Genomic DNA, 12783 nt, shown 5'->3' on the forward strand with positions numbered 1-12783 from the left:
GGGGACCAGGCTTGAACCTGGGTTTTGTAAATGGCAAAGCATCTCATTATCCTAGTGAATTGTTTTTTTCACTGACCCTGGATTAAACACTTAATTCTTGTTTTTAAAGTGTCATAAATTACTAGTAAAGGTTTATGAAATATTACAGCTTCCTAACCTTCATGCCTGTGTAATATGTATAAAATGTATATGAACTTCTTTGTTATCTCAAAACTATTTGACTTCATAGAAAATTTATATCAGCCTCCTTTTTAAGTGAGTTGCTATTGTTCAATCATATGGTTTAAACTTTCAACACTTGTGGGGTGGTCTGGGAAGAATATTTTGTAAGAGATCTTCACCCCAAATAGAATATTTTGAACAAAAAATATTCTGGGGAGTCGGGCTGTAGCGCAGTGGGTTAAGCGCAGGTGGCGCAAAGCACAAGGACCGGCATAAGGATCCCGGTTCAAACTCCGGCTCCCCACCTGCAGGGGAGTCGCTTCACAGGCAGTGAAGCAAGTCTGCAGGTGTCTATCTTTCTTTCCTCCTCTCTGTCTTCCTCTCCTCTCTCCATTTCTCTCTGTCCTATCCAACAACGACAACAACAATAATAACTGCAACAATAAAACAAGGGCAACAAAAGGGAATAAATTAAATAAATATTAAAAAATAAATAAATAAAATTAAATTAAAAAAATTCTGATGTTAAATAAACTTGGGATATAATATACACTACTTAGAGATTCACCTATAAGTTTAAGTATATTAAAGTCTCTGAGAACCTCTTTAAAGGGCTGGGGTCTTAGCATCCTCAGGTAAGCTTGCATAGTACTATGTGCAAGGGGACCCAGGTTTGAGCCCTTGCTTTCCAGCTGCAGGGGCCACGCTTCACAAGTGGTGATGCAGGTCTGCAGTTGTGTCTCTATCTCTCTCATTCTCTATCATCCTCCCCCCCTTTTTTTTTTTGCCTCCAGGGTTATTGCTGGGGCTCGGTGCCTGCACTACAAATCCACTGCTCCTGGAGACTATTTTTCCCATTTTGTTGCCCTTGTTGTAGTTGTTAGTGTTGTCATAGCTGTTGTTGTTGTTGGATAGGACAGAGAGAAATGGAGAGAGGAGGGGAAGACAGACACCTGCAGACCTGCTTCACCACTTGTGAAGCGACCTCCTGCAGGTGGGGAACCGGGGTCCTTACACTGGCCCTTGCGCTTTGAGCCATGTGTGCTCAATCCACTGCGCTACCGCCCGAATCCCCACCCTCTCCCATATATATATTTTATTTTATTTTATTTATTCCCTTTTGTTGCCCTTGTTTTATTGTTGTAGTTATTATTGTTGTCATCGTTGTTGGATAGGACAGAGAGAAATGGAGAGAGGAGCGGAAGACAGAGATGGGGAGAGAAAGACAGACATCTGCAGACCTGCTTCACCACCTGTGAAGGGACCCCCCTGCAGGTGGGGAGCCGGGGGCTCTAACCGGGATCCTGACGCTGATCCTTGAGCTTAGCACCACCTGCGCTTAACCCGATACACTACAGCCCGACTCCCCACCCTCTCCATTCTTAACTTCTCTCTTTGTCCTATCAAATAAAATGGAAGAAAAAAAAGAGAAAAAAATGGCTACCAGGAGCAGTGGATTTATAGTGCTGGCACTGAGCCCCATCGATAACCCTGGAGGCAAAACAAACAAACACACTACACACAACAAAACAAAAAGCCTTTTTACTAATATACCTGTTTAGAAGAGCATTTCAACCATGAAAACCTGCTAAAATTTTGCTATCCCTCAAAATAAAAATTGGAGATTTTATTTTAGATAATATTATGTGAATATTAATGTATTTTTAAAAACCCATCAAAATGCAGCATATAACTTACATGAGGATGCATACATAGGTTGTTGCAAGCATGCTAGTAGGCAAAATTGACAATCTTAGGCATTATTAGTTCATTGTAGGAAAGTTTTAAATTTTTTTATTCTATAAACATCCCATTGACCCAGAAACTAGTTGAGTTCAACTCCTTATTCACCTGGCCAGCAGTATCTAGTATTTCCATAGTGACAACTTCATCATCAATAGTTGCTTGGTGTCGGTAGGTTGATTCTGAGGGAATAAGCAAAAACAAAAGATAAAATGGTAAATAAATATGTAACTTAGTTTTATAGTTAAAATTAGAAAAGATTCTTAAGTTTATATGTTTTATAGCATAAGGGAATAAGTAACCCTTACAGAAAATTATGTATATGCATAATTATATCTTTTTATAGTATAGCACTCCTGAAAGTAACAGTTCTGATATACAGGAGATGTTGGCCTATATAGAAGAGTCTTTTTGCCTCTTAATGTCTTCATTTCTTTCTCCTCTTAGGCCAATTTCCCAGTATTTGATTGATGCTGGGTCTGGCTTTAATTCTTCACTCTTAACTTTTTCAGATTGGGGGGGGTGGATCAGGGAATGACATGTTTGCACTGAAACTCGATCAATTTATTGGGGAGGTGGGCTTGAACCAAGTACACTATCCAGGTAAGCTATTGTGCCAGCCTGTAATTTCTTTTTTTTTTTTTTAATATTTATTTTCCCTTTTGCAGCCCTTGTTTTATTGTTATAGTTATTATTGCTGTTGTTGTTAGATAGGACAGAGAGAAATGGAGAGAGGAAGGGAAGACAGAGAGGGGGAGAGAAAGATAGACACTTGCAGACCTGCTTTACCGCCTGTGAAGCGAAACCCCTGCAGGTGGGAAGCCAGAGGCTCAACCGGCCTTGTGCTTTGCGCCATGTGCACTTAACCCACTGCACTACCGCCCGACTCCCTGTAATTTCTTTTAAAACTGAAATCTCCACATACTAAAATGAGGAAGTTATTCCCACAAGCTGTAGTCTGCCTCAGTACTTCCAAAAACCCAGTTTCTGTGAATCACTGTAAAGTCTGTTCATTCAAGGTGACATACAATGCAAGAGTTGCTCATTTTCCCTTAGACTCCATTACAACTACATAATAGACATTTGAAGAACGTTGATAGGTATCTCTGTATAGAATGGCTATATAAAGTTGAAAAGCCTTGCAGCAGTAGATGGTGAGTGAACAGTAGAGGGTGAGGAATAATTACCAAAAGTAGAGGAGGGCTGGGCAGTGTGAGAGGAGGGAGAATAATGCAGCATGTTTTAGCTCACTTTACCTGCAAGTTAGAAAAGTGGTGGCAGCTCAGTACCAAGTAGTTTAATATTGTAGTGATCCACATGCTCTTCTGGGGTGAAGAGAAGTTAGCAGATACAAGGGTACTGTGTGACTATAAGTGTGCCCCTCACTTCATGAAATAGAAACCAGACATTAATTACAGACTACTAATGCACTCTGGGAACTAGAGCATTTGAGTTAAAGTACACAGCAAATGATTGATTAAGCTGATGAAGGACAAATTGACAAACTGTCCCAGAAAGTATTGTAAACAACAGGAAGAAAGAATATTGATAATAGAAATAGATTAGGTTGTTGGCTTTTATAATTTAAATCTTAGCAAGAGAAAAAAATATAAAATCATGAAAATGTTTGAAGTAACAAAAACCTAGCAGTTCCCACAATGAAAACCATTGAATAACTTTTATGATCAAACAGATTGACAGGACATATGAGGAATTAAGAGCTGTATCTATATCTATCACAGCAAAATGTAAGGGTTTCACTGGCAAAGAGGAAAATTTGGAAGAAACTGGAGAAAAGAATGAACATCATCTACAAAGTGACAAGACTCAGGTTGGCAGTGGATTTCTCACCAGCAAAGCTGAATTAAAAATACCAAGAGAGTGAAACAAAACAGCAAAGCTGCATCAGAAGTTATTTAAAAATTAGAGAAGTTATTTCTCTTTAGAACCAATACATGAGTGTGGAGATTGGGCAGGAGCTAGAGAGCAGGTTTGAATGATCTAGTTCTTGCATTCCAAAAGGTGCCATCTAAAAAGAAAGTAGACTAGAATGAGCTAAGTATTACCCCAGCAGATTAGAAGAGGAGAAAGAATAAATTACATATATGACAAAAAAATAAAGAGAAAAAGCACTAGAGTTAGATAAGGTGAGCAAAACATTTTATAAAGCATTTTATAAAACATACTAAAAAGGAAAAGGGAGAAATAATCATAACAAAGGTGAGTAAATTTAGAAAGAAGGTATAATCAAACAATTTTCAATAAAAGGACAAAATACATATTCTGGTAAAGTTATATTGTGAATTCATCAACAAATTTAAATCCTGATTGTTGAAGAAAAAGAGTACAATAAATGCTGCAGTATTTTACCCTGGAAGACTAGACTATCATTCATATCTGAAGGAATAATCAAGAGAGTACCAGACATACAAAACTAAAGGAGTTTGCTACTAACAGAGTTTGCTACTTACAAGAGGAAGAAACAAGGGACACTTAGCACTCTACAGGGCGATACCTAGTAAAAACAGACCTAGAAACACAAGATGTAGAAATATATAATGACTTTGAAGTATAAAAAGTGAAGAAGAAATGGACAGGATGTTGAGAAACATTTTTAAAAATATTTATTTATTTTCCCTTTTGTTGCCGTTGTTTTTTTATTATTGTTGTAGTTATTGTTGTTATTCTTGTCATTGTTAGATAGGACAGAGAGTAATGGAGAGAGGAGGGGAAGACAGGGGGAGAGAAAGATAGACACCTGCAGACCTGCTTCATCATCTGTGAAGTGACTCCCCTGCAGGTGAGGAGATGGGGGCTTGAACCAGGATCCTTAAGCCGGTCCTTGCACTTTGCACCACGTGCACTTAACCCGCTGCTACCACCCGACTCCCTCAAATATATATATTTGAGTCCAGGGTTATGCTTCTGATGGCCATTTTTTCCCCATTTTTATTGAATGGGACAGAGGTAAATTGAGATGGGAGGGAGAGGTAGAGAGGGAGAGAAAGAGAAAGCCACTTGCAGACATGCTTCGATGCTTGTGAGGCATCCCCACTGCATCTGGGGAGTGGGGCCCTGTACCTGGATCCTTGCACTGGTCCTTGTCCTATGTGCACTTAACCAGGTGTGCCACTGCCTGGCCCCAAGAACAGTTTTGAAAGACACTTTTAGATCTATTTATATATAATGAATTTATCTATACATTGTATATGTACTTCTATATATAACACTTAAGTTCATATAGACCTCTAAGTCTTTTTAAGTGATATCATTTACTCTCTAGGACTTTTTTTTTGCCTCCAGAGTTATCACTGGGGCTCGGTGCCTGCACTATGAATCCACTGTTCCTAGAGGCCATTCCCCTTCTCCCCCCACCCCCCTTTTCTTTGTTGCCTTGTTTTTGCCCTTGTTGTTGTTATTGCTATTGTTGGATAGGACAGAGAGAAATGGAGAGAGGAGAGGAAGACAGAGAAGGGGAGAGAAAGATAAGACACCTGCAGACCTGCTTCACCACTTGTGAAGTGACCCCTCTGCAGGTGGGGAGCCAGGGGATCAAACAGGGATCCTTATACCAGTCCTTGCACTTAGTACCATGTGCACTTAACCCACTGTGCTACTGCTCGGTCCCTCTCTAGGACTTTTAAATTTTTCCTACATTGGTTTTTGTTTTTCTCATCCTTTTTATCATGTATAATATGTTGAGGTTCTTTCATTTGATGTATATATTCATGAACTCTTCTTGTGTTAGTTTACCCGTTACTAAGTGACTTGCGTTTCTCTGAAAGACAGCTACCAGGTGGTTTCACTCATATGTGCAATATAAAGAACTGAAACACATTTACTTGTTAAAAGAGAGAGAGAGAGAGAGAGAGAGAGAGAGAAATGGTTGGGGCTAGGTGGTGGAGCACCTGGTTGAGCACAAGGGTTTGAGCCCCTGATCCCCACCTGCAGTGGGAAAGCTTTGTGAGCAGTGTTGTAGATGTCTCTCGCCCTCTCTATCACCCTCTCCCCTCTAGATTTCTGGCTGTCTCTATGCAATAAATAAATAAAGATAATAAAAGCATTTAAAATTGTTAAAAAATAAAGAAATGATCAAATGGTTACTAAGACATTATGAAAATTATAGTGGCTATCCTTGGGGAGATGAGAGAGAGCCAGAGAGAGAGGGGAAGGCACTGAACTGTGATGTTGAGTGTGGTGTGGAACTATTCCCTTGTAGTCTTATGATCTAAACTATTATTAAATCACTAATAAAACATACTCTTTGTGGGTGGGCTGGTAGCGCACCAGGTTAAGTCCACATAGTGCAAAGTGCAAGGATCTGCCGGTTCGAGCTCCCAACTCCCCACCTGCAGGGCCATCGCTTCACAAACAGTGAAACAGGTCTGCATATGTCTTTTTCTCCCCCTCTGTCTTCCCTTCTCTTAATATCTCTCTGTCCAGTCCAACAATAACAGCAGCAACAGTCACAACGATAACAGCAGCAGCAACAACAACAACAATGGAAAAAAGATGGCCTTAAGGAGCAGTGGATACATAGTGCAGGCACTGAGCCCCAGTGATAACCCTGGAGGCAAAAAAGAAAAAAATACATATACACATTAAAAATAAAGGGGAGGGGGCTGAGCAGTAGCACAACGGGTTAAGCGCACCTGGCACGAAGTGCAAGGACCAGAGCAAGGACCAGCATAAGGATCCCATTTTCGAACCCCCAGCTCCCCACCTACAGGGGGGTTGCTTAGCAAGCAGTGAAGCAGGTTTTCAGATGTTTATCTTTCTCTCCTCCTCTGTCTTCCCCTCCTCTCTCAATTTCTCTCTGTCCTATCCAACAACAACAACAGCTACAACAACCACAATAAGGTCAAGAACAAGGACAACAAAAATGGGAAAAATAGCCTCCAGGACAGTGGATACTGTCACTGAGCCCCAGTGATAACCCTGGAGGCAAAAAATAAAGGGACACAAAAAAGAAATGAAATGGGATTGTTATGATATGCACTAAAGGTAAATTAATTAAGTATTAAAATCTACCTGAATACATAATTTAAAAGAATGCAAAGTCTCAGACAAGAAAATGATGCTAAAAATGGTTTGATTACGGTAAAATTAAGACTAGAGAATGTGAGCAAGTGAAATGAAAGCATGGGTAAATAAGAGGAATGACATCAAATTGAAAAGTTTCTACACATTGAAAGAAAAATCCACAAGGAATAAAAAGCAGTCTAGCAATTAGTAGTAGATATTTGCATATCATACATGTGATAAGAGATTGATATCAAACACCTATAAAGAAATTGTAAGTCCCAAAATAACAAAAAAAAAGACCAAGATAAAAAAGTGGGCAAGAGATGTGAATAGACAGTTTTCTAAGGAAGATACACTAGTGGCCCAAAGACATGACAGAATGCTCCACTTTACTTATCATCAGAGGAATGTAAATGTCAGATTACATCCCCGTGAGAGGAGGAGGGCAGTGATGCCAGAAAAGGAGAAAAGGAGAGTAAAGCAAATATATGAATCCTTACATAGAAAGATTTGGCGTGTTGGTATCAGGAGTACAGAAGTTGAATTCATTTAAATACTTATTAACTATTTACTCCTAAATGCCATAACCAACTAGTCAACCAATAAACCATCACCCTAGAATCTCCTTTCTCCCCCCTCCCTCCTTTCTATTCTTCTCTTTCCTTCCCTACTCTCCTCTTTTCTTTCCAGAACTAGGACCTTGTGCATGTGTGGTCTTACCTCTTTTTGCAAGCTATCTTTTTCATTCACATAGACACCACAGCACCAGAGATTTCTTTTGTTTTTCTCCCTTTTGTTGCCCTGGCTGTTTTATCGTTGTTGTGGTTATTATTATTGTTGTTATTGATGCTGTTGGATAGGACAGAGAGAAATGGAGAGAGGAGGGGAAGACAGAGAGGGGAGAGAAAGATAGACACCTGCAGACCTGCTTCACTGTGAAGTGACCCCCCTGCAGGTGGGGAGCCGGGGGCTTGAAAATGGGATCCTTACATTGGTCCTTGCGCTTTGCGCCATGTGCACTTAACCCGCTGACCTCTCAGAGATTTCTTTCTTTTGGGGACTGGAGCTCAAATCTTGGCCATGGCACAGAAAGGCCTGCATCCTACCCAGTAAACTATGCCTCTAAATAACCCTTAGCAGTTCTTTCTTATCAGAGTAACCATAAGCAGTGCTTTTGATTTTGTATTTTCCTTCCTATCTCTCTTACTTTCATTTTCTCATCAACCATTTTATGGCTTTTTAAAACTATATTTTATATTACTTTAGCATAAATATAATCTACCCAAAATACAAGCTAAAGAAAGGAGATTTAAATAGGTAGCATGAACTAGCCTTCTCTCTGCCATTGGCCAGTGTAATGATCCCTGACTTAGGCATGAACATTGCTGAACTATTTTATGAAGAATAAAATATTAAAATGAGCTTATGTTCAATATATTTCACTAACAATGTCTTGGCATCATTATTTTCTTAAATATGGTATGTGCAATGATCACCAACTCCAGAATATTCCACCCCCTACTCTTTAATGTGAGATAGTTGATGATTTCTTGCATGTGATCCAATGTTCTAAAATGCCATTTATGACAACTATTCATCTACAAATGTTCTCTCAGTTGTTTCATCTGCAGTGCTCCCGCTTAGGAGGAGACTCAGATGGCCACACCCTTGCTAAGATCTAAGGCCTTTTGCTTTCTTCTCCGCTGTTCAATAGTGCCCTTTGTGCCACTTTGCCTTTGGAAAGGACTGGCACCAGCCCTGCAGCCTAGAAAACAGAGTTCTGGGCTCTATTCCATCTCTTCTCACTGAAAGTTGTCTGACAGACAGGGACACTTCTCTCTGTTGCTTCCATGATAAATAGGATATGTATTTCAACCACAGAAGGTCACAGTAGGGGAGCGGGGTTGGGGGGGTGGATAGAGTATAATGAAATTTGAAGTTGTGTGTCTTTGGCTGTTTGCTAACTAAATGAAAAAATGATGAAATGCAGGAAATGAGGGAATGTCTCCACAGACCTAGCTGAGAGTGGTAACAGTGATTTCATCTAAGCAGAAAAATGATTTTGTGCCATTTTGAAAAATTTTTTCTTTTGCATCCCTTCTCCTTTCTCCTTAAGAACCCATATCTCTATGTAAGATGGTGGAAGTCCGGAAATGTGTGAGACAGGGAAAAGTTGTATGTCCATGTGCTAGGTTTTCTGGACATGCTTCTGAAGGCTATATTAAATACTTTTTGGAAATAAACTTTATGTTCATTCTGAAACAAAAATATATATTAGGGTGTCATATTTTTAGTAATTAAATAGTAATTTGTAAGACTATAAGTTAATAGGAATGTATATTTCCACCACCAAAGATCTATATGTGTCTGATCCCCCCCCCCTCCACCAGTGAAGCTGAACATCTACCCTCACCCTCCACCCAGAGATTTTTACTTCAGTGTCATATTTCAAACTCAGTCAGGGTGTTACATTTTTGTTTTTTCATACTAACAAATTTCTTTTCTGAGAAAAGAGGCATAGTTGTTTAGGGAATACTTGTATAAATGTGCACTATAAGATCAATAATGATTTTATCAAGATATAACGCTTAATGAGATTATATCACTTCGGCATATCACTGCACATGAGAGATACATGATTTATTCCACACATCAGTAGAATTTTTATAAATAAGGTATCTTTTATGTACTCCAAGGGGAGTTGAACTCAAATGGACATTATATATTGTTAATACTTTTACTAAGTTAGCTTTTTTGTTGTTGTTTACATATTTCAACCTCTTGATGTATACATTTGGCTTTACAATGTAAAGTAACAACAGCAGTTAGTAAGATTTATTTAAGCTACAGCAGAAACTGTACCAGCTTAAGTCTTTATTGCTCATCTAACCACAAACTAACCACATAACCTTGGATAAATTTACTTCTCTCAACCTCCTTCCATATTTGTCAAGTGACAATCTTCAAGTTCCTTGCTGGGTCGATATTACATAGTTCTCTATGAATTGGCTCAGCATTCAGCTTTAGTACCCCGTTGAGAGTATTTGTTCTGGGTGTGTCCTTCTCTTTGAGCTTTTCTAAGCAGAAAGAGCTGTAATGCATGCAGGCTGGAAGAGCCAAAGACAGTATCAGAGTGCCAGTGTTTCCAATATTCCATGACTCCTACTTCTCATGTCTGAACCTCTCCTACCCTTTCATACATGGAGTAGGGTGCCTACTTTTTAGTGATGTTGAAATGCTGCCATTTCCTTAAATGCTACCTATATAGAAGGTCAGAGGCATCTAAGTGTGTGTACACACACACACACACACACACACACACACACCCCTATGCAAGATCTAAGCCTTTTTATTTTCTAACAGGTTCAGAATTTTCAGATAATAATGTAACTCTGGGAGGCTGAGATTCATTTCTTTCTGGGATCTAATCAGAACATGGATCCTGCTCTACAACCAGAGTATTGTTGCCACTACCATGTGGGACTGATGGTTTTCAGAAGCTTTTCATAGATCAGTGCTGATCTTTGACAAACATTTCACAGATCCACTGTGAAATGAGATTGTCCAGTGAGAAAAATTTCTTACATTATATCCTTCAAGGTAACTTGCGTGATATTTTTTCTTTTCTTTTCCTTCCTATCATGAAGGTACAAGCAGTTCTCCCTTATCCTGTGCTGTTGTTTGCATCTCTTACTGGAATTCCTACCATAGCCCCTTTTCATACAAAAGGCAAAAGAAGAGCACTGGGTCCTGAAATCTTAAAAGTTTGGGAATCTTCAGTGATTTCAGAGCAATAAATATACCAACCTCCATATATGTTGAGTGGCGTTTGTAGCCTTCAGCTGCCTATAGAATAATTCCTGCCCCATGTTCCTGATGGAGGTGCTGGAATTCCAAATGCAGAACTGTAATGTCTTCTGAAAAGATGTTACTTTGATGTGTAGTGCAGCTTTCCCTTTTGGTGGTGATTTTGAAACTCTCTGATAATGTAGAGGCCAATGTCAGAAAAACTGACTCATCTTGGACCAAATAGATTGACAAGTCCTCTAGGCTAGAAAGTTAGTGACTTCTAACACATACGCCTGCACACGCCCATGCCCACACACAAGCACAAATCCAGTTTCCAGCAGGAAGTTAATGAAGCTCTCACCTGAGGGTGAGTCGTGCACCTGATGGTATTGAAGTCTGATGAATTTTCTTGTTGCTTAGCAGCTGCAATCCTTTAGCAGCAGTACAGTACAAGGTCACTCAATAAAGTTTCATTATTCTCAGTGAAGGAAGCTTGTGTTACAGATAACTGATGCAAGCATTTTCCTATTAATAATCTTTTTTTTTTTTGCAAAAGGAATAAAAGAAAAGGGAAAGTGTTCACCTAAGACTAATGAAAACATCAGTAATGTTACTGGAATGATATACATGTGCATATTTATATAGAGAGGTCAGAAGTTTTCTGAGATCATTTTTAGAAGCTTCATCTCTTGTTGAACTATACTAGGATATAAAGAATGTTATTTTTCTTTTTTTAATATTTGTTTAATTTTTAATGATCTGTATTTATTTACTGGCTAGAGACAGTCAGAAATTGAGAGGGTAAGGGAGAAAGAGAGGGAGAGGGACAGAGAGATAACCTGCAACATTGCTTCACCGCTTGCAAGGTTTTTCCTCTGCAGGTTGGGACCAGAGGCTCAAACATGGGTCCTTGAGTATTGTAACATGTGTGCTTAACCAGGTGCACCACCACACCAACCCCTAAGAATGTTATTTTTCTACCAAAATCCTGTATGTCATTAAGAGTTTTGAGAATACAGTCTTTGTAGAGTTCTTGTCCGTATAGATGGAACAAACAATAAATAATGACAATATCTACGGTGCACTTTTAAATCCAAATACATCATTTGAAGATCATACTGTGAATGTGTTAAAAACATGTTAAAATTGATGTTGGAAAACAAACTTTAAAGCTAAAAACAGAAGAAAAATACATGTAGAGACATGTATCCTTTTAAATACATGTAAGACAACCTATCTTCTTGGATTTAAAAGACTGAATATTATAAATATGTTTATATTCTTGATTTAATTAATGGTTTAAATACAGTTCTAATCCAGGTTATGTCATGTTATAATAAAGTTTAAAAATTGTTTTGAAAGAATAAACTGGAATGAGTAGTAGCCAAGATAATTTTTAAATGTATATATGTGTTTATTATTATTATTATTATTATTATTATTATTATTATTATTATTACCATAACACTGTTGGAGGTACTGGGAGTTGTTCCCAGAACCTTTGATGCTTTAGGCATGAAAGTTTTGTTTTACATAACCATTATGCTATCTCTTCAGCCCTGCAAAAAATGTGAAGAAGAGTTTTTCTCCTGAGTATCAAAATGTTCTGTAGAACATACAGTTATTAAAAGAGGATAATGCTAGCATATAAGAAGAAAAAAATAACATATGTAGACCTGAATCTTAATTTAGAAGATTCAATATATATATAATAAAACAGAATTAGAAGTGGTGGGGGAAAGTGGGAACTATTTAATAGTAGAACAACTGGTCAAATACCTGGAAAACTATTGTCTTCCCTTCTCACTAAAATAAATTCCAGATAGATCCAAAGTAAAAAATTAAAACAAATAGTATGATCACACTGCCATCTTCCCTATTCAGCTTTCCTTCCTTGAACCCGTTATTCTTTGTTTATTTACTCCTATTTTTTTTCTAGTCTGTGAGATAAAACAGGGCCAGGCAGAGGCTTTTTTTTTTAATCTGTTTGCCTATTAATTTGTCTTCAGTGCCTAAGATAACCCGATACTAAAATAATCTTACATATTTGTTGAATGGAAAAAT

At 38.4% G+C, this 12783-nt stretch overlaps 1 protein-coding gene and 1 long non-coding RNA gene across 3 annotated transcripts in view; one reads left to right on the forward strand and one right to left on the reverse strand.

Annotated features, from left to right (window-relative positions):
- LOC132539417 (uncharacterized) overlaps nucleotides 1-12783 on the forward strand; it is a 113394-nt gene that overhangs the window by 89553 nt on the left and 11058 nt on the right. The gene's annotated exons all lie outside the window — the stretch shown is intronic.
- Nucleotides 1-12783, reverse strand: part of RERG (RAS like estrogen regulated growth inhibitor) — a 123536-nt gene that overhangs the window by 2670 nt on the left and 108083 nt on the right. For both annotated transcript variants that reach the window (XM_060194428.1, XM_007533149.3), the window contains one exon: nucleotides 2014-2087. In XM_060194428.1, coding sequence (XP_060050411.1) covers nucleotides 2014-2087 — 74 coding nt within the window. The remainder of the gene's footprint in view (nucleotides 1-2013; nucleotides 2088-12783) is intronic.

This window comes from Erinaceus europaeus, chromosome 7 (genome assembly GCF_950295315.1).
Source record: "Erinaceus europaeus chromosome 7, mEriEur2.1, whole genome shotgun sequence".
NCBI lineage: Eukaryota > Metazoa > Chordata > Mammalia > Eulipotyphla > Erinaceidae > Erinaceus > Erinaceus europaeus.